The following is a 22431-nucleotide window of genomic DNA, read 5'->3' as shown; positions in this document are numbered from 1 at the left end:
CACTAGGCTACTCTCGAAACATCCAAGAGCAGCCCTCGCACGACCCACCGCGTGTATGTCCCTCGTTGGACAACAAGGAGGACTGAAACACCTGTGGATTAAAAGAGAAAAACATCAATAACATCCACATCTTATGCAAACATTCATGGATTTTGTCAAGAGAGGGGGCCCTTACACGCTGCACTGCCCAGGAAGTACAGGCAGCGGGACTGGAAGGGTTAAAACACACCTGTGGGAAATGTTTGTGACTCCTCCCACAAGGTGTGACAGCTCCGCCAACGTTCCAGTGACTACATTCACCAGCCTCTATCCGAGAGATTGTGTAGCAAGCTGGACCCGACGACCCGAAGCTAACTTCCGACAAGCTTCTGTCTCCTCGCTGGCAAACGGCAAAGCAAGTCCCTTCTCTCCGACTCTGAGCTCCAGCATCTCTTTTGAAGGAGTCAGCTGTGGGTGACCCATAGCTGGGAAAGGTTCCTCTCGGTTGGTGTCGGGCGCGGGATCCAGGGGACGAGATGCCGGGACCCTTCGGGCAAGGCCGGAGACTGACCACCCTGAACTGGCTGAGTCGGCCGGTCTCAGAGCCGCAGAACGAGGAAGGGTTGGATCCAGAGGCGTACGAGCTGCACGTACTTCAGCAGAGGAGGTGAGCGCAGCACATGTGTGAGAAAGACCCCCCCCCCACTCCGCATGTGAGACTCATCACAGACCCCCCCCCCTCCGCATGTGAGACTCATCACAGACACCCCCCCCCCTCCGCATGTGAGGCTCATCACAGACCCCCCCCCCTCCGCATGTGAGGCTCATCACAGACCGCCCCCCTCCGCATGTGAGGCTCATCACAGACCCCCCCCCTCCGCATGTGAGACTCATCACAGACCCCCCCCCACTGTGTGAGACACTGATCACAGACCCCCCCCCCCACTGTGTGAGACACTGATCACAGACCCCCCCCCCACTGTGTGAGACACTGATCACAGACCCCCCCCCCACTGTGTGAGACACTGATCACAGACCCCCCCCCACTGTGTGAGACACTGATCACAGACCCCCCCCCACTGTGTGAGACACTGATCACAGACCCCCCCCCCCCGTGTGAGACACTGATCACAGACCCCCCCCCCCACTGTGTGAGACACTGATCACAGACCCCCCCCCCCCCCAACTGTGTGAGACACTGATCACAGACCCCCCCCCCCACCTACGGGACATACTGGAGTCAGCGAGATTACAGCAGCACTGTTTGGCCAAGGAAGTGTCATGCCATCATGCCATGATCATGTGGATGGGTCAAGCCATGGTCATGTGGATGTGTCATGCCATGGCCATGTGGATGGGTCATGCCATGATCATGTGGATGGGTCATACCATGATCATGTGGATGGGTCATGCCACGATCATGTGGATGGGTCATACCATGATCATGTGGATGGGTCATACCATGGTCATGCAGATGGATCATAGAACATAGAAAAACTACAGCACAAACAGACCCTTCGGCCCACAAGTTGCACTGATCATATCTCTACCTACTAGGCTTACCTATAACCCTCAATCCTATTAAGTCTGATGAACTCATCCAGAAGTCTCTTAAAATACCCTATTGAATCTGCCTCCATGGCAGCCGATTCCACGCACTATGGTCATGAGGATGGGTCATGCCATGGTCATGCGGATGGGTCATGCCACGATCATGTGGATGGGCCACGCCATGGTCATGTCGATGGGTCATGGAGCCAAAGTAGGCCATTCAGCCCATCAAATCTGCTCTGTCATTCAATGAGGTCATGACAAATCTGATCTGATCCTCAACTCCACTTTCCCGCCTTATCCCCGCAATCCTTGGTTCCCTTACTGATTAAAAATCTGTCTAGATTAGCCACCCAGCCCCGACAGCTCTCTGCGGTAAAGAATTCCAGAGATTCACTCTGAGAGAAGAAATTCCTCTTCATCTCTGTCTCAAATGGGTGACCCCTTTGAGATTACGTCCTCTGAGTTCTAGACTCTCCTACAAGGAGAAACAACTTCTCAACATCTACCCTGTCAAGCCCCTGACAATCCTATATGTTTCAATAAGGTTGCCTCTCATTCTTCTAAACTCCAATGAGTACAGACCCAACCTACTGGGCCTTTCCTCGTAAGAAAAGCCCTCACCCTGTGAATCTCAGGAAGGTACAGAATGATACGGGCATTCAGGCAGCATGGCAGATGCTGATACTCACCTTTCCTTTATTCATTTTTGGGATGTGGGCATCACTGTCTAGGCCAGCATTTATTGCCCATCCCTAATTGCCTTGAGAAGCTGGCGGTGAGCTGCCTTCTTGAACCTCTGCATAGGTGCGCCCACAGTGCTGTTAGCGAGGGAGTTCCAGGATTTTGCCCAGTGACAGTGAAGGAACGGCAATATATTTCCAAGTCAGGATAATGAGTGACTTGGAGGGGAACCTGTAGATGGTGGTGATTTTTTGAGTATGTAGCCTACTGTGTGGATGAGGGTTGAAGTAGCTTACATGGATTTCAGTATTTGACACAGTCCGACATAGGAGACTTATTAAATAGGCTAATACACATGGGATACAGGGTGGATTTATAATTGGTTTAGCAGGAAGAGTCAGAGGGTGGCGATAGTTGGCTGCTTTAGTGATTGGAGGCCAGTGATCAGTGGCGTACTACAGCGATCTGTGTTGGGCCCCCTATTGTTCGTCATTTATATAGATGACTTTGTTGGGGGGGTTGGATCGGTAAGTTTGCCAATGACATCCCATTCATCATCTTATACGTCTCAATGAGATCTCCCCTCATTCTTCTAAACTCTAACCCTTAATTCCCCTGTCTGTCAAAAACCTATCTACCCATGACTTAAATATATTCAGCGAGGTAGCCTCCACCACTTCAATGGGCAGAGAATTCCAGAGATTCACCACCCTTTGAGTGAAGAAGTTCCTCCTCAACTCCGTTCTAAACTGCACCCCCCCGTTATCTTGAGGCTGCCCTTTCTAAGCAGGAAGAATCTCTCTACCTCTACCCTATCCATCCCTTTTGTGATCTTATACGTCTCTATAAGATCCCCCCTCATCCTTCTAAACTCCAACGAGTACAGACCCAGTCTATTTAGTCTCTCTTCGTAGTCCAACCCCCTCATCTCCGGTATCAGCCTAGTGAACCTCCTCTGCACTCCGTCCAAGGCCAATATATCCTTGCGTAAGTGCGGCAACCAAAACTGCACACAGTACTCCAGCTGCGGCCTCACCAATGCCCTATACAGCTGCAGCAAGACCTCCCTGCTTTTATATTCAATCCCCTTCGCTATAAAGGCCAGCATCCCATTCACCTTCCTGATCGCCTGCTGCACCTGCAGGCTGGGTTTTTGCGACTCATGCACAAGGACCCCCAGGACCCTCTGCACCGTAGCATGCTGCAGCTTTTCGCCCTTTAAATAGTAATCCCTCCTACTATTATTCCTGCCAAAGTGGATAACCTCACACTTGCTAACATTGTACTCCATTTGCCAGGTCCTCGCCCACTCACTCAGCCTATCTAGATCCCTCTGCAGACTTTCCACACCCTCCGCACAATTTGCTTTTCCACTTATCTTTGTGTCATCAGCAAATGTGCGGGTTAGGTTGATTGGCCATGCTAAGAAATTGCCCCTTAGTGTCCAGGGATGTGTAGGTTACAGGGATTAGTGGGTATAATATGTAGGGATATGAGGGTAGGGCCTGGGTGGGATTGTGTTCGGTGCAGACTCGATGGGCCGAAGGGCCTCTTTCTGCTCTGTAGGGTTCTATGATGATCTATGAACAGTCTCCCTAAGAGCATTGTCGGTATATCAATTCAAGTGGTTTGAGAAGACAGCTGACCAACACTTTCTCCCGCCACCTGGAGGAACAGACGATAAATGTCAGTCTGGCCAACCATATGCACATATCATAACAGACTGTCCAGGTTCTTAGGCAATGCTAGTTTGTTATTATATTAAGCTAGTTATCTAGAGGATAATCTGCGCCAGTATATTGTTAACAATATTGAAACTAACTATTGTCAACTCTTTGAAGATGTTTAATAGAAAAGTGTTGCGGGCTTTGATGTCCAGTTTTTTAATTGATCACAACTTTATCCTTCAAGTAACCAGACCAAGACACGGAGCTCTCTTAAGCAGTTGTTTAATCAAGTTACGTAGCTCAGAAACTGGCAGGTCACAGCCTGTAACTAACCAGAATGCAGAATTCAGAGATACATACGCAATTATAGTTTCAAATTTGATTACAATTAGCATCTACCAATCTCAATCACCTTACACTTGCTTCATTATAATGTTGAATTAGTGTGAACACTTGATACAGAACATACATTGTATTTACAAGCTATCTGTCTATTTCCAAATCAGGGTGGCATGTGGCTCGGGGGGATCTTGCATTCCCATGAGGATCACTGTACCTCTCTCCCCTCCCACAGCTTAGAGGCGCACAGGCATCGCCCAGCCGCCCACTTACAAATTCAAACCCCGTCAGCGCCGCACTTGTGAGCGCTGGTCGTGAATGCAACTGTCCAAATTCCTTAAACTAAACGAGTCATCAATGGCCACTGGGTGTCGGAGTTACATTCTATCCAAAGGCATTCAATACAGGACTCTCAGTTGTAGAAACTAGTCTTTAGCAAAGTTGACAGAGTCTCAGGGCTGTTCCAGCTCCCATTCGAAAAGCAGGATAGGCTGTCTGTGTATTTATATTTGTAAATTTGTGGATTAGGGTCATTGTGTCTGTCACACTGTAAAACGACAAGCTCCGATTGTCCAGAAACATTCCAATCCTGTTGTAGCTCACGCTTGGTACGTCAGATTCGACTCCATTCTCAAAGATTAAGAAAGTATCGCGTGGTGTTAGGTGCAAATCTAAACACCAGGACTGGTTATACCTACCCAGCGCAGAGGAAAGGCTAATGCCTTTTCTTTCAATATCAGAGTGTGTGATGCCCAGGCAAATATGGTCACTCCTCTGATTTTTGAACAATTCAAATTCAAAATATCTACGACTGAAGTTGCCGATCCAGACAGAGTCACACAGGATTTGTGGTTGCTGATCAAATCTGTCTGGGTGATCAGGGTAATTTATTGGTGTTGAATACCACACTGCCTGATACCTGTTAGAGAAGTGAAGACAGCCGTTTGCAGAGTTTAAATTGAATCGGAGTCTTCCAGCATCTGTGAAGACAATGAAAGAAAGGAAATCCCTTTGTTACAACACGTGTTTGAAAAGACAGATTGGAGTCGCTATTCCTCTTAGGCTCCCCTCGCGAGGGGGCATGGGTTTAGGATAAGGGGCAGGAGGGGATTTGAGAAAAACTGTATCACTCAGATCAAAGAATCAAAGAACAACACAGCACGGGAAACAGGCCCTTCGGCCCAATGAGCCCATGCCGCCATCTTAACAATGTGTTTTTCCTCCTCCACCCTTGACCCATGTCTATGCTTACGGTACCCCCATCGGAAACCAGATTGAGGGGAGACTAATTTAGGGACAATTTGTTACACCAATCAGCCTAAGAGCACATCCTTGGGGTGTGGGAGGAAACCGGAGCACCTGGAGGAAACCCGCACAGACACGAGGAGAATGTGCAAACTCCACACAGACAGCGACCCGAGCCGGGAATCGAACCCGGGACCCTAGAGCTGTGAAGTAGCAGTGCTAACCCACTGTGCTACCGTGTCGCCTAACACTTAACACTCAGAGCATTCATAGCAAAGTGGATGAATTAGTTACACAAACAGTTGTAAACGGGAATGATATAACCGGGATTATGGATACGTGGTTGCAGGGTGACCAGGGATGGGAACTGAACTTCCAAGAGCATTCAGAATTTAGGAAGGATAGACAAAAAAGGTAAAGGCAGTGGAATTACATTGCTGGTTAAAGAGACAATTAACATCACACTGAGGAAGGATATTCACTCCAACAGTGTGGAATCTGTGTGGGTAGAGCTGAGAAATACCGAGGGGCAAAAAGCATGAGTAGGGGTTGTCTATGGACCCCTAAGCTGGTGATTTTGGAGATGGCATTTAACAGGAAATTAGAGATGCACGTGAAAAGGGAAGATCTGTACTTGTGGGCGATGTTAATCTGCGTACAGGTTGGGCAAATCAAATTAGCCGCAATATCGTCGAGGAGGAATTCCTGGATGGTTTTCTGGACCAGTACACTGGGGAAGTTTTGTACCTCCCACCACCAGGGAACGGTTGCTGTGTTTGCCATTCGAGGGACCATGCGATTTGGCCAGCAGGAAAATCTGGATCATTTTGGCCACTTAATTCCACAACAGCTTCTTCCAGTCGTTCCGACAGTCCACATTTCAGACTGAGTTGAACCAGGAAGTGGAAGTGTTGCTCCAAAGCACTTCCTGTGAACTATTTGCGGATTTGGCAAATCGAACAGAATGTAAACCATCATTGAACAAAACACAGCACTGGTCAGGAACACTTACACTGTAAGTAATATGTTCTAGAGACGGTCTTGGGTATGTTCTTGATTTGAGTGGCTGTACAAAGTAAACACAATAAGACAAAAATCAGTGAGATCCTACAGGTAGCTGCAGGCACACATTTCTATTTTATTTAACATCTCATTAAACACATTAAATAGATCAATAAGGAGAGATATCAATAGAATAATTTGCTCTGAGGGTTGAAGTTACTCCCTGGGTAAAGACCAGGAGGTGGTGAGGGGAAATCTCTTTGGGTCCAGAATCGGAACTGCCCAGGACTGACCCAAAATTAGGCCCATTTCCAATTATTTAGCCAAGCTTCCAGATGCTTATTGTCGTTTGACCGGCTGTTCACCTATCCCTGAAAGCCAAAACTTGAAGTTGCTCGTCTCTCAGTGATGGGCAGGGGCAGACTTAGTAAAAACCGTAGAACCCTACAGTGCAGAAAGAGGCCCTTCGGCCCATTGAGTCTGCACTGACCACAATCCCACCCTGACCCTACCCATTTACCCACTAATCCCTCTAACCTACACATCCCAGGACACTAAGGGGCAATTTTAGCACGGCCAATCCACCCAACTCGCACATCTTTGGACTGTGGGAGGAAACCAGAGCACCCGGAGAAAACCCACACAGACACAAGGAGAATGTGCAAACTCCACACAGACAGTGACCCGAGCTGGGATTCGAACCCAGGTCCCTAGAGCTGTGAAGCAGCAGTGCTAACCCACTGTGCTACCGTGCCGTAGTAATTCAGCCTTGCCCAGTTTCCCATCACCAGAAGCCTTTTATTGGAAGCCAAAGGAAGCGCTGTGCCTGTGCCTTACAGCTGGTAAGACTGTACCCCGGGGCCTCCCAACAACAGTCTGGGTTAGAGCAACAGGTTTTAACACCCCCCCATTGGTCCCATCCCATTGGGCAAGCCTCCACTCACTCGATAAGGGGATTTGTACACCATGAAGCCCATGGGGAGATCTATCAATGAACCTTTCTTTGAGGTTCTACCCTAGACTTTAACCTTGTAAGATACTGGCCCTGCTTGCTCCATAATGATCCCAGGGATCCGTTTGGGATCACGTCGGAAGAGCCAGACCACCCGTTTTAAATGTTCTTTCTGCCCTTGCAGAATCGGAATTTCTCTTCTAACTTTAGTGGCATTTTCTTTTAGTGCTGCGCCAGGATTTGTCTACAGTGAGAAGCCAAAGCAGAGAAAAGCGAAGGTGTTGAAGATAATCCCATCAATGTTACTGTACATCAAGTCTTTTGTTGGGATGCACAAACTCTGTGTAGAGAATCAGCCCAGGCAGCATGGTGGTTAGCACTGCTGCCTCACTCTGCCAGGGACCCGGGTTCAATTCCAGCCTTGGGTCACTGTCTACGTGGGGTTTGCACTTTCTCCCCATGTCTGTGTGGACTCCCACAGTCCAAAGGTGTGCGAGTCGGGCTGATTGACCATGCTAAATTGAACTTGGTGTCAGGGGGATTAGCAAGTGTGAGGTTATGGGAATAGGGCCTGGATGGGACTGTTGTCGGTACAGGCCCGATGGGCCAAATGGCCTCCTTCTGCACTGTGGGGATTCTACAATAACACAGGCCAGACCACAGCTATCTTTTACAAACCAGGTCCTATCCATGGAATTGTCACTTCCTGTCATAACATCCCCCCCCCCCCACTTCAGTCCACTTCCCCCTCAGTGTCCCCACGGTGAGAAGTTCCTTCCTGTTGTTTAGTGATTGGTCTGAGGTCTGTTGAAGGTGGGGCTGGGTCAGACAGTGCAAACCGAGAGGGGGACCCGTGTTTCCGGAGGGAGTGTCGCAGGGTCAGCGACGCGGGTTCCTCCTCAACCTCCATTTCAGTCTGGACGTCCACTTCCTCAGCTCCCATCTCCGAGTCTGTGCCTTCAAACTTCAGACTGTGCCTTCAGACAGGGAAGCACGGTAGCACAGTGGTTAGCACTGCTGCTTCACAGCTCCAGGGTCCTGGGTTCGATTCCCGGCTTGGGTCACTGTCTGTGTGGTGTTTGCACATTCTCCTCGTGTCTGCGTGGGTTTCCTCCGGATACTCTGGTTTCCTTCCAAAGATGTGCGGGTTAGGTTGATTGGCCGTGCTAAGAAATTGCCCCTTAGTGTCCAGGGATGCGTAGGTTAGAGGGATTAGTGGGTATAATATGTAGGGATATGGGGGTAGGGCCTGGGTGGGATTGTGTTCGGTGCAGACTCGATGGGCTGAAGGGCCTCTTTCTGCACTGTAGGGTTCTATGAGTCTATCCAGAGGGACAATGTGGAGTCAGCTTCAAGCTGAGGACTGATACTGAAAGTGGCCATCTCCATGGCCACTTGTGAGACCTGCTCAGGTGTGGAATCCCTGCCCCTGAGATAGTCCAGGTGTTCCTTTACAGCGATCCACCTGCACCTCTCTGGAATATGTTTTCTCTTGCATTGTCATGGCCTTTCTTTGGCTACCTGGTGGTGATATTAGGGCTCCAATATCGTGAGGGCCCTTTAATATTTGGTTTACACAAGCTCTCTCATTGAGGACTGATTACAGGAGGTGCCTCCCCCGCCCCTCGCTGGAGGATATTGTTGCCTGCCCCCCGCTCCCCCCATAGCTCAGGGACCCCTTCTACAGCGATCTCCAGCAATAAAACTATTCCAATGGCTTCTTTAAAGTCCAAATTGGGCGCTGCCAACCACCTCTTCTGAGTTATTCAGGCCACATACCAATCACAGTCACTTCATTGCAGTGTTAATGTAAGCTTACTGTGACACTAATAAATAAACCTTACTTGAAGCTTTATAAATTTTAGGAACCTGATTGAGTTATTTGTTACAATAAATAGTACACAAATCAAAAGCTGACAAGTTGATTTGCAATTTGTGCTGTTAATATGACTATATAATGTTCTATTGGGGAAATCGGTCAGTATTGGAGTATTGGTGAATTACCTTCTCATCCTGGTCGCCTTCTTGTCCTACCAGGATTCATATTTTTCTTTAGTTTCCAAAATCTCTATTAAGTTGTCATTAAACTGCGATCACCCAGTCTCCCATCCTGTCTCCCTTGTTAACTGATACAGTCCGGTTCTCCCTCAAAACTGCATCGTCACCTCTCTCCTCCCTTGACCACTCCATTCTTGCCAACGACTGCTCCATCTCCAATTTCCCTTTCGACCCTCAGGTGTACAAACATTGTCCTTTCCCAAATCCCAGAACTCCGTGCTTGGATCCCTCGTATCAGCGCCTGTTTCACCGTGCTGACGCAGCTCTTAACAAAGTAACACAGGGCATCCTATGTGATTGTGACAAAGGTAAACTTTCCCTTCTCGTACTTCTCAACCTGTCTGAAAGTTTTTGACTTGCCTGATTACACAATCACCCTCCAACACCTCTTGCCCTGTTGTCCAGTTGGCTTACCTGGCTCCATTCATGTCTTCCAATCATGTGCCTTCTTTAAATGGCTTCAGTCATTGCTGAGAACATTGCCATTTCTTCCTTCCGTCTCTTTGCCTTGATACCTTTCTCTCCTTTAAGACACTCTGCAAAATCTACCTTTCGTTCAAGATTTGGTATCTGACCTAATATCTGTTGATGATGTCTCAGAACCATATTTTCAGCCTCTCCGGGGCAGCTGCTGTCTGCAGCAGAGGGACACTGTTCATACCCAGAGTTTGCCTTAATGTGTTAGCAATACTGGGAGCAGCAGGGCCAATTTTAACCCAGTCTCACACTGAAGACAGCATGTGTGAGGTTGGCAAGGAGGATCCGTCTTGTGCCTCTGGCCTAATGAAGCCAGCAAGTAAAAGCCCCGTTTCAATAGAGTTTCAGTGAAGAACCTGTTGATTTGGAACATATAACAACTGACAAATCACATCTGGACTTAGTGTAGAATCAAAAATACTTACAAAATATGAACTCTTCACTGTTCTTCACCTTTGGATGTTCTACACAAAGCAAACATAGTGAGGTGAAATCATTGAAGGCTAATTTCCACAGTGATCTTCAGCAAGTTACATTGTTCCATTTACTTCATTTATCATTTCAATACTGAGAACATAAGAAATAGGAGCAGGAGTAGGCCATCTAGCCCTTTGAGCCTGCCCCGCCATTCAATAAGATCATGGCTGATCTGAAGTGGATCAGTTCCACTTTCCCGCTTTCTCCCCATAACCCTTAATTCCCTTGCCTACCAAAAACCTATCTACCCGTGTCTTAAATATATTTAATGAGGTGGCCTCCACCACTTCAACGGGCAGAGAATTCCAGAGATTCACCACCCTTTGAGTGAAGAAGTTCCTCCTCAACTCTGTCCTAAACTGCACCCCCCCCTTATCTTGAGGCTGTGACCTCTAGTCCATAATACACAATAGGTTCTATTACCTATAATATACATATTATATGTACATAATAGGGAGAGAAACCTATCAACCTATTGCTCCCAAGGGAAAACACACCCGTTTTAGCTGGCTGCCTAGGACGTGTGAAAATTTTCCGTATCCAGTCTCGGGTCAGATGTTGATCAGGACTGTTTGCAACACAGGTTTTGGTCTCTGCATCTAGGCTTCAATGGCATAACGAAGTTCCAGATTTAGCCGCAGTTCTTCGACCTGCAGCCCGGGGACTGTACGCCACCTTAACATTTCATATGTGGTCCCCAAACCTTTTCAGATGGATTTAAGTTTCATGACTTAAATTCCTTTAGATTTTTTCTCAAATTAAGAGTGGTGATTTTATTGAGGCAATGAAAAGTTAATTCCTGTGTTGTCGGGGTTCTATAAATTGCACCTTTGGACCTATCTCTTTAAAAGGTGACATAGTAATGAGCATTGCTGCCTCGCAGCGCCAGGGACCAAGGTTCAATTCCAGCCTCAGGTCATCAAAAGTCTGCACAGGACCCTGTACATTCTCCCCGTGTCTGCGTGGGTTTCCTCCGTGTGCTCCAGTCTCCTCCCACAGTCCAATGATGTGCAGGTTAGGTTGATTCGCCACGCTAAACTGACCCGAGTGTCAGAGGGAATAGCAGGGTAAACGTGTGAGGTTATGGGGATAGAGCCTGGGTGGGATTGTGGTTGGTACAGACTTGATAGGCCAAATGGCCTCCTTCTGTACGGTATTCTATGATTATTCAGCCTCACAATGCCAGGGATTCGAGTTCAAGTCTGGCCTTGGGTCTGTGGCCAATCCACCTAATCTTTGGACAGTGGGAGGAAACTGGAGCACCCGGAGGAAACCCACGCAGACACAGGGAGAATGCACAAACTCCACGCAGATGGTGACCAAAGCTGGGAATCAAAACCAGGGTCCCTGGTGCTGTGAGGCAGCGGTGCTAACCATTGTGCAAAGTCCCACCTACTCTTTAGATAATAGTCACTTGCCTTATCCATATTGCTGAAACAGTAATAGGTTGAAACAGTGTATGAAATCACTAACCGCTGTTCCGTTTTTTGAGGATTTGCTTGGAGAACAGCTGCGTTCGCTGTTCGACCCATGTGGCAAGTTCTGTGACAGCTGCGTTGATCTGAGCCATTGTGGACTTGACATCTGTCTTCTGTTGTGGGAAATCCAGAGGTTGCACGCTTGCTTTTAAACAACTGGATTCCTATCAGGGATAAACATAAGAACGTAAGAAATAGGAGCAGGAGTAGGCCATCTAGCCCTTCGAGCCTGCCCCGCCATTCAATAAGATCATGGCTGATCTGAAGTGGATCAGTTCCACTTTCCCGCTTTCTCCCCATAACCCTTAATTCCCTTGTCTATCAGAAACCTATCTACCCGTGACTTAAATATATTCAACGAGGTAGCCTCCACCACTTCAATGGGCAGAGAATTCCAGAGATTCACCACCCTCTGTGGTGAACAAAGCACAATGGATAACACGACAGCTCGGTGACTATCACTGTTTGCTGTGCCGTTAGAGGGAACCGGGTCGGATCTCCGATTTGGGCCGGTGCCTGTGGGAGTTTGCACATTCTCCCCGTGTCTGCGTGGGTTTTCTCCGGGTGCTCCGGTTTCCTCCCACAGCCCAAAAACGTGCTTTTAGGCTGATTGGTGTTAACAAATTGTCCCTAAATTAGACCTCCCTAAATCTGGCGCACATATAATGCTCTAAATTGACACCCCTTTATTGTGGAGTCCAAGAGGCGTAGACAAAAGTCATAGATAGAAGAAGGATTGGAATGAGGCACCTACGGAGTGTCAAAATGGGCGGCGTGGGCTTGTCGGGCCGAAGGGCCTGTTTCCTGTGCTGTGTTGTTCTTTGTTCTTTGTAAATCACACCATCAGCTTAAATTCAATTTCAGGACTAACACTGACTGCACTGCCCTTTCTCCCTATTTCTTCCTGGAGTTTGAGTAACACTGCCCCATCCTCAATAGCCCCAAGAACACTGACCTATCCATCTAGTGTGGGACTGGTCTTACTTTTCAGGCTGGACAGGTGGAGGTGCCAGGAACCCTTACCCCAGAATAAACCGTTTGATTTGATCAGGGTACGTGGGAAACAAAATACGAAACATCTCTATTAAACATTCTCGTGACAGCTTCTCAAATCTATAGAGTTGCAGAGATTTAACAAGACAGAAACAAGTGTTTCGAGTTAAGTGCTGTGCGCTGATACTTATGCTCCACCCAGTCATTTCACTCTCACGAGAACAGTTGAGCTCATTGAGTGGAATTATCAGTAAACACTTGAGGGACTGACTCATTCACATCAAATATAAATACAGGAATGACTAGCCGACTCAGTCCAGCAAGAATCTGTTCACACAGCTGCAAAGGGAGCGGGTTAGCTTTGTTTGACTGACAGCTTTAATACCTTGCGATAACTGGATCTTTATCTTTAAAGTGGTCTTGCCATGCCTCTGTGTTTGTTTGGAGAAGATTAAGAGGTGTGAAATAGACTAAAAGGTGTTTACAATGGGATTTCCCTACTTATTACTCATTGACAGGTTTCTGGAGAAGGGACAATTCTGAATGGCTATTTTCTTTCTATTACATGAGAACTTATAGCAAACTGTGTAGACTCTGGTTTATTGGTTATGCACCGAGTGCAAATTAGGTGAGTGAAATGGTAAATAATCGCACAAGTTTAAAAGTCATATGAGCTGCAAGCTGTATTTCAGTCACACAGGGAAAGCCAAGCAAAAACCACAAGTCTTGATTCAACCCAGATGAGAGTCAAGGACCATTGAATTAAATGATGTGCAACTGTAGCTCATGTTTGCTCATAAGAACAAGCAACAATGGAAAGGGAGGTTGATATCCCTTTGGTCAGAGAAAGACCTAGGATTGCTTGATGATATAACATGCACAACTTTTCATTGGAAGTTATACCATTGTGCATGCATGATGTAACCTTAATCAATAATTGTGAGTGGATAGAGATAACTCCTATGCTTTTATTGGTATATGCCAATTACTTGTAATCAAATTTGAAACTATAATTGTTTGTATATTTCTGAATTCTGCGCTCTGGTCTTCAAGATTTAGTCAGGGTCTTTTAGCTACAGTAATAAATCATCTTAAATCACTCTATGACTTTGTCTGGCTACTTAAGGGAAATGATAGTTTGAACTACAGTAGGAGAAACATCATGACAGCCCCATAACAGATTGGCGATGGGTTGGGATTTATTCAGGCCAGGAAAAACTGTGACAGAATTACAGTGCGCGAGTATTTGCCAACTGATTTAAAGAGTGAAATCCCAGCCCAAAGTAAAGTGGACCAGACAAGGTAAGTGAGAAGCTGAAGGGAGATGCCTCCGATTTTTGTAAACGGAAATGGGTCAATAAGACGATGGGGCCATGGTGCAAACCAACAAGGCGAGAGCTCAAAAGACAGACCTTGAATTTATTACTGAAAGGGAAGTAAAAATACCGGAAGCTTTTTTAAAAAATATCTGAGAAAGGCAAGCTCTCTCTTAAATCAAGATTCCTAATGTGGTGCAGGTCACTGCAGCTGTATACTCAGCAAAAGTTAAAATGTAATCAAAGGATGTCTTTTGAAACATAAGATTGGGTTCTAGGTTTGAATTACAGCCATGGAAGTAAGGTGAAACTTTGTGTTTTGGTTAAAATAGTTTAACCCTCTTGCTGACTGAAGAACTCCCAAAGAATTGAACTTCTGATAGAGCCAAACTGAGAGTGGGCGAGAAGGAGAGACAGACAAAGTTTTAGATACAACTATTCACTTGAGAGTGAACATCAAATGTAAAGAATGCTTAAACCAGGAAGGTGGACATGCTGAAGATGCTGTGCGGTCTGTGTTAACATAGAACATAGAACACTACAGCACAACCAGGCCCTTCGGCCCACAAGTTGCGCCGATCACATCCATACCTACCAGGCCATAGAACTATCTGTAACTCCCAATCCCATTAAATCCCACATACTCATCCAGAAGTCTTTTAAAAGACCCCAGCGAGTTCGCCTCCACCACCACCGACGGCAGCCGATTCCACTCACTCACCACCCTCTGAGTGAAAAACTTACCCCTAAGAAAATTGTTGAATAAGAGTATAACATTGTAGGATGGTTAGAGGAGATGTGAAGGGACAGCCTTGCAAAAGCAAATGGAAAATCCAAGAAACCACAGCCTGTACCTGAATATATAGATGGCAACTGGAGTTAAAAATTAGTTTAGATTGAAAGTAACTGAGTGCATTGTACTTTTATTATCTGTAATTTCACTATTTAAGATAGAATGTATGTATTAGCATTCATGATTTTTATGTAGTAAGCTTGTATCTTTATTCTTTAAATAAATATGAGCATCCACATTCTAAAGAAAACAATGCTGATCTCTATCAGGATCATAGCAAGGCTCTTCCAAAATCAAGATGGAATCCTTGATCCTACAAAATTTCCCAATCCCACTTTTCCTTGACGAATATCTGGCCCTCAATGAGATAGCTGTTTGATGGAAATAACTTATGGAAAATTAACAAATGGAAAAGCAAAGGCTGATCGCCGGAAATCTCTGATCTCGCCGGTGACTGGGAGTGAAAGGAGTTTTGGTTGGAATACAAAATTCTCCGTTCTTGCTGGCAGCAGGGGGGTGGGGTGAACAAGATCAGAGAATCCCGCCCGGCAAACATGAAACAGATTCCCAACCTTCAGCCCTCAGTGGAAGAACATGATGTCCTGAACAAATGGACATTTTTCTCTGGACATCTGGACATGTCTGGACATCCTTCTCTTAGCATCTCTGGACATGTCTGGACATCCTTCTCTTAGCATCTCTGGACATGTCTGGACATCCTTCTCTTAGCATCTCTGGACAACTGGACATCCTTCTCTTAGCATCTCTGGACAACTGTACATCCTTCTCTTAGCATCTCTGGACAACTGGACATCCTTCTCTTAGCATCTCTGGACAACTGGACATCCTTCTCTTAGCATCTCTGGACAACTGGACATCCTTCTCTTAGCATCTCTGGACAACTGGACATCCTTCTCTTAGCATCTCTGGACAACTGGACATCCCGCTCTTAGCATCCCTGGACAACTGGACATCCCGCTCTTAGCATCCCTGGACAACTGGACATCTCCCTCGGGACACCAGCCCCAGCAACAAATGTGAAATGATGTCCTTACCTGCAGAAAGATGAGTTGGTGATCGATCTTCAGCAGGGAGCTCAGCTGATTCTCATTCCTGCTGAGTTCAGCACCCCTCTGTTGGAGTTGGCTCCTGATGCTGTCGACCTGGCGCAGTGCCACCTGCTCGTCATTATTAACCAGCCCAATCGCTTCCCTGTGGACTGCTTCCACGGCTTGGATCATGGCAGCGAGTTTCTCGGTGATTTCAGTTCTCACCCCCTCTGCGGAATTCTATTAACAACAGAGGAAAATTGGCAACATTCCCGAATGAGGACAGGCCGCATTGATTAGATTCACGCTGCCTTAACTATTAAAGATCATCTGACTGAAAGGTTCAGCAACAACTTGTGATTATGAGGTATCATTAACATAGCCAAACATGACAAATCACTCCACGGTGGATTAACAAATAAAATTTCACACCAAACACAGGAGAAAGAGAGATAAAAAGGAGTTTAGGGAGCAAATCCAGTTGTGGGACTCAGCAGCTCAAGACACAGCCAACACTGATAGAGTGATGGAAATTGGCGATGTGCAAAATAATTTGGAAGATTTGATAGATTCCATAGAATTGTAGAATACCTACTGGGCAGAAAGAGGCCATTCAGCCCATTGAGTCTGCACTGACTCTCCGACAGAACATTTCATCCAGGTCTTAACCCCCTCCCCACCCTAACCCCGCAACCCTATCCCTATAACCCTGTGCATTTAGCATGGCCAATCCGCCTAACCGGCGCATCTTTGGACTGTGGGAGGAAACCAGAGCACCCGGAGGAAACCCACGCAGACACGGGGAGAAGGTGCAGGCTCCGCGCAGTGACCCAAGGCAAGATTTGAACCTGGGTCCCTGGAGCTGTGATGTAGCAGTGCTAAGCACTGTGTCAGCCAGATAAAGAGACACTATTTACTTTGGTGGGGGAGATCAGGATAAGCATAAACTTCAAGTTTTGGTCTGGGCATTTAGGATGATGATGTGGAGATGCTGGCGTTGGACTGGGGTAAACACAGTAAGAAGTCTGACAACACCAGGTTAAAGTCCAACCTATTTATTTGATAGTAAACTCACAAGCTTTCAGAGTTTGCCCTTCATCAGGTGAATGGAGAGTTCTGGCCTCAGACAGAGCATATAACAGCACACTCGGTTTAGATCATAGAACCGTACAGTGCAGAAAGAGGCCCTTCGGCCCATCGAGTCTACACAGACCATAATCCTACCCACGACCTAACCCCGCATCCCTACACGGTTACCTGCTAATCCCTCTAACCTACACATCCCTGGACTCTAACAGGTAATTTTAGCATGGCCAATCAACCTAACCCGCACATCTTTGGACTGTGGGAGGAAACCAGAGCACCCAGAGGAAACCCACGCAGACACAAGGAGAATGTGCAAACTCCACACAGACAGTGACCCAAGCCGGGAATCGAACCCAGGTCCCTGGAGCTGTGAAGCAGCGGTGCTAACCACTGCGCTACCGTGCCACTCCACAGATTACTGATTAGAATGCGAGTCTTTACACCTAACCTGCTGTTCAAGACTTAAAGTGGCCGACAATGTGAGTGGAAGGAGCATTGAGCACAGGTTAAAGAGATGTGTATTGTCTCCAGACAGGACAGTAAGTGAGGTTTTACAAACCCAGGCAAGTCACGGGGGTTACAGATAGTGCGACATGAACCCAAGATCGGCATTTAGGATGGTGTCAGGAAACATTTCTTCACACAAAGTGGGAATCGGGAACTCCACGCTCCAAAACATTTTGAGATGAAGTAAAAGTTCAGATGCATAGATTTTTGTTAGCCAATGCTCTTAAAGAATGTGGAACCAAAGCAGATGAAACCATCTAACTGAGTAGCAGAACAGCCTCAAGGGACTGAATGGCCTTGTCCTACTCCTATGGTCTATCTGGAGAAAATCTCATTGTTTTAGAAGAACCTAAGAACTAGGAGCTGAAACAGGCCATCCAGCCCCTCGAGCCTGCTCTTCCATTCAAGGGCTGTTCTCATCTCAGCCTCATCTCCATCTCCCTGCCCACTCCCCATCACGCTTCATCCCGTTACTAATTAAAAGCCCATCTATCCATCTCCTTAAATTTGTTTAGTGTTCCAGTGTCCACTGCACTCTGGGGTAGGGTATCCATCAGATGCGTGGCCCTGTGAGTGCAGAAATTCCCCCCTCATTTGTGTTTTTATGAAGTCCAGAATTACCAATGTGCTTACCTTAATTGAGTCAGCTTTTAGCTGAAGATTATTGGTCTCTGCTAATGCGTTTTGTAGCTGTTGTTTGTGACGAGATAACTCCTGGAGAATCAGTTTCTAGAAGGGGAAAAAAAAACCCCACATGCGATTAATAACCTACCGTGAGGTTGCCTGAATTACACCCAAATGTTTCAAATCCCCCACCTCCATACAATCCTCAAACTCTACTACACTCCAGGATCTTTCAGTTCTCCAATTCTGGCATCTTGAGGATCTTGGATTGTTATTGCCCCACCTTTGCCAGCAGCTTCCTGAGCCCCAGGATCTGGAATTCCCTTCCCAAGCCATCTTTTTAAAGTCTCTCCTTAATCCTAACATTTTGACACAGGTCCTAATTCCTCCTTTTCATTTGTGTCAACCCTGAGTCAGCCCCCTTGACCCAGTGTCAGGAAGATTGTGAGTTCTTGTTCCACTCCAGATAGAACATTCCAGTGCAGTACAGGCCCTTCGGCCCTCGATGTTGTGCCGACCAGTGGAACCAATCTAATGACCCTCTAACCTAAACTATTCCAATGTTATCCATATGCCTATCCACTGACCATTTGAACGCCCTTAAAGTTGGCGAGTCCACAACTGCTGCAGGCAGGGCATTCCACACCCTTACTACCCTCTGAATAAAGAACCTACCTCTGACATCCGTCCTATAATTACCACCCCTCAATTTAAAGCTATGTCCCCTCATGTTAGCCATCACCATCCGAGGGAAAAGGCTCTCACTGTCCACCCTATCTAATCATCTTGTATGCCTCAATGAGGTCACCTCTTAACCTTCTTCTGTCTAACAAAAACCACTTTGATACTTTGACACAAAAGCCTCAGCTGACACTCTAGTCTGAAACTGCACTGTTAAAGGTGCGATCTTTCAAGCAACATAAGAACATAAGAAATAGGAGCAGGAGTAGGCCATCTAGCCCTTTGAGCCTGCCCCGCCATTCAATAAGATCATGGCTGATCTGAAGTGGATCAGTTCCACTTTCCCACTTTCTCCCCATAACCCTTAATTCCCTTGTCTATCAGAAACCTATCTACCCGTGACTTAAATATATTTAGCGAGGCAGCCTCCACCACTTCAACGGGCAGAGAATTCCAGAGAGTCACCACCCTTTGAGTGAAGAGGTTCCTCCTCAACTCCGATCGAAACTGTCCCCCCCCTTATCTTGAGGCTGTGCCCTCTAGTCCTGCTATCCTTTCTAAGTGGGAAGAATCTCTCTACCTCTACCCTATCCATCCCCTTCATTATCTTATACATCTCTATAAGATCCCCCCCTCATCCTTCTAAACTCCAACGAGTGCAGACCCAGTCTATTTAATCTCTCTTCATAGTCCAACCCCCTCATCTCTGATACAACCCCTTTGGCATATATATAAGATCCTTTGGCACTGGAGAACAGTGTCTCGGCCAATATTTATCCCTCAGTCAACCTCACAAAAACAAATTACCTAATCATTATCACATCGCTGTTTGTGTGAGGTGACTGTGTTTCTTAGATCGCGATAGTGACCAAACTTTAAAAGTATCTCAAAGAGCTTTGGGATGTGTGGTGGAAACTTAGAAATTACGCTTGCTGACCTACACCTCGCAGGCAGCGCTGAGGATGACTGGGATGCTATCCATTCATCTGCGCTGAAGATGCTCAGGCCCTCTACCCGATGAGAATGATGAGGAGATACAGGTTCTACTTGTTGAAAAGCAAGAATTAGTTTCGATAATGTCAAATTTATTGGGTAATGTGCTTTCAGAGCAAAGATCATAGAATCATAGAACCCTACAGTGCAGAAAGAGGCCATTCGGCCCATCAAGTCTGCACTGACCACAATCCCTCCCAGGCCCTACCCCCAAACCCCTACATATTATACCCACTAATCCCTCTATCCTAAGCATCCCTGGACACTAAGGGGCAATTTCTTAGCATGGCCAATCAACCTAACCCGCACATCTTTGGACTGTGGGAGGAAACCGGAGCACCCGGAGGAAACCCACGCAGACACGAGGAGAATGTGCAAACTCCACACAGACGGTGACCCGAGCCGGGAAGCGAACCCAGGACCCTGGAGCTGTGAAGCAGCAGTGCTAACCCACTGTGCTGTAAAAAAAACTGTAAAAAGGTATTAAATACTCAGTCAGCGTTCCCTCGGATAAGACAAGTACCCTGTTTACTGGTTTCTGGGTATGTACTATTCACTGTCTACACACAACTATTCAAGAACATTACTGTGGAACGATCTGGATTTTAACTCTCAATATTGATAGCTTCCACCCTGAAACTGGGTCTCTGTCTCAGACCTATAAACAACAAAAATCAGCCGGGGAAACAGGCCCATGCGCCGCCATCTCAACACCACCAGTCCCCCCTCTCCACCCACGACCCCTGTCTAATGTTTTATGGTAAAAAAAGTCTGACAACACCAGGTTTTAGTCCAACCTATTTATTTGAGAATAGACTCACAAGCTTTCGGGGTTAGTCCCTTCGTCAGGTGAATGGAGAGTTCTGGCCTCAGACAGAGCATATAAAGCACAGACAGTTTAGAGATTACTGATTAGAATGATAGACAGAGAATATAAAGCACAGACAGTTTATCATTCTAATCAGTAATCTCTAAACTGTCTGTGCTTTATATGCTCTGAGCACAGACAGTTTATCATTCTAATCAGTAATCTCTAAACTGTCTGTGCTTTATATGCTCTGAGCACAGACAGTTTATCATTCTAATCAGTAATCTCTAAACTGTCTGTGCTTTATATGCTCTGTCTGAGGCCAGAACTCTCCATTCACCTGATGAAGGGACTAACCCCGAAAGCTTGTGAGTCTATTCTCAAATAAATAAGTTGGACTAAAACCTGGTGTTGTCAGACTTTTTACTGTGTTTACGCCAGTCCAACGCCGGCATACCCACATCATGTTTTATGGCCTAGATTCCCTTACCTGTCGTTTGTCCACTTCCTCTGGCACAGTTACAGTTTCGTGAATAAGATGTTGCTCGCCGACACACAGCTCACAAATACACCTTCTGTCCGTCCTACAGAACCGATCCAGAGGTTTCCCGTGCGCCGCACACTGTTGCTGGACTTTCAGCTGGCTGACTGGGTCGACCAGGGTGTGGTCCCCGAAAGCTGGGCTCTTCTCGTGGGCTGCCAGGTGGCCCTGGCAGAGGGTGACCAGGCAATCCAAGCAAGACTTCCTGCCTTTCAGCTTGGTGCGGGCGCAGAGATCGCAGGCCACGTCCTCCGGGCCGGCCTCAGCCCCAGCTGAGAGCTTGCCGCTGGACCTGAGCTCCTCCAGGATTTCACACAGGATGAGGTTCTTGTGCAGGCTGGGCCTGGGGCTGAAGGTTTGGAGGCAGTGCGGACAGCTGGATCTGTCTGGGCTGGAGTTCAGCTCCCAGTAACACTGCGCACACTGCAGGCAGAAGCTGTGGCCACACGGGAGAGTGGCTGGATTGCTGAAGATGTCTCGGCAGATGGCACAGACAAACTTATCCTGAGAGCCCAGCGGCGAAGCCATGGCGATGGGGACCCAACGCAGTAAGAAGTCAGGTTAAAGTCCAACAGGAAACCAAGGCAGGATTCTCGCCTGGGAAATCAGCAAGTCTGCTCTTGCACAGCAAGTAGAACAAGTTCTTATCGAGACAATTTGTCGATTCATAGACACAGCCACACTATGTGAACCCCTCTCTTGTTTACTGTTGGTTTGGTTCCTGTTTTCCCTGCTTCCCGTGGAGATCGGATTCCCTCCTCCTCCCCAATTCATTGACAGCTGATAACCCCAGGTCAAAATTTACAGCCAAATCTTCCAACAGCCAGCTCTCTCTCCCCCTCTCTCTCTCTCTCCACTCCACACTGCCCTGCGTTCTCCAAAATAGTTCCAGGAACCTCCCAGGCAAAGTTTCGCTTTCATTCCCAACACTTCCTCCTTTTCCTAATAAGGGGGAAGGGGGTGGGGATGGGAAGCACACAGGGTGAGATTTTACAAGCCCAGGCAATTTACTGGGGCTACGTGTCAAGGCTGGAAATTGAAAGCAAAATGAATAAAGGAACGGTAGCACAGTGGTTATTAGCTGTGAACAGCAGGTAAAGATGCTGTTAACACATATACCTGTACACCATA

The 22431-nt window shown here is 47.0% G+C and overlaps 1 protein-coding gene across 1 annotated transcript; it reads right to left on the bottom strand.

Annotated features, from left to right (window-relative positions):
• Window positions 1–306: 306 nt before the first annotated feature.
• On the bottom strand, window positions 307–22122 carry LOC145356601 (E3 ubiquitin-protein ligase TRIM47-like). Its single transcript, XM_080209409.1, has 8 exons — window positions 21250–22122; window positions 18287–18382; window positions 16067–16300; window positions 11905–12073; window positions 10380–10418; window positions 6478–6531; window positions 4919–5200; window positions 307–632 (listed from the first exon to the last, which is right to left on the bottom strand). The coding sequence occupies exons 1-8, from the start codon at window positions 21826–21828 to the stop codon at window positions 307–309; spliced, it is 1779 nt and encodes a 592-aa protein (XP_080065535.1). The 5' UTR covers window positions 21829–22122.
• Between the last annotated feature and the right edge of the window lie 309 nt (window positions 22123–22431).

The sequence above is a fragment of the Carcharhinus amblyrhynchos genome, chromosome 21 (genome assembly GCF_965287045.1).
Source record: "Carcharhinus amblyrhynchos chromosome 21, sCarAmb.v2.hapA, whole genome shotgun sequence".
In the NCBI taxonomy this organism is placed as follows: domain Eukaryota; kingdom Metazoa; phylum Chordata; class Chondrichthyes; order Carcharhiniformes; family Carcharhinidae; genus Carcharhinus; species Carcharhinus amblyrhynchos.
This window is presented reverse-complemented; position numbering and strand designations above follow the sequence as displayed.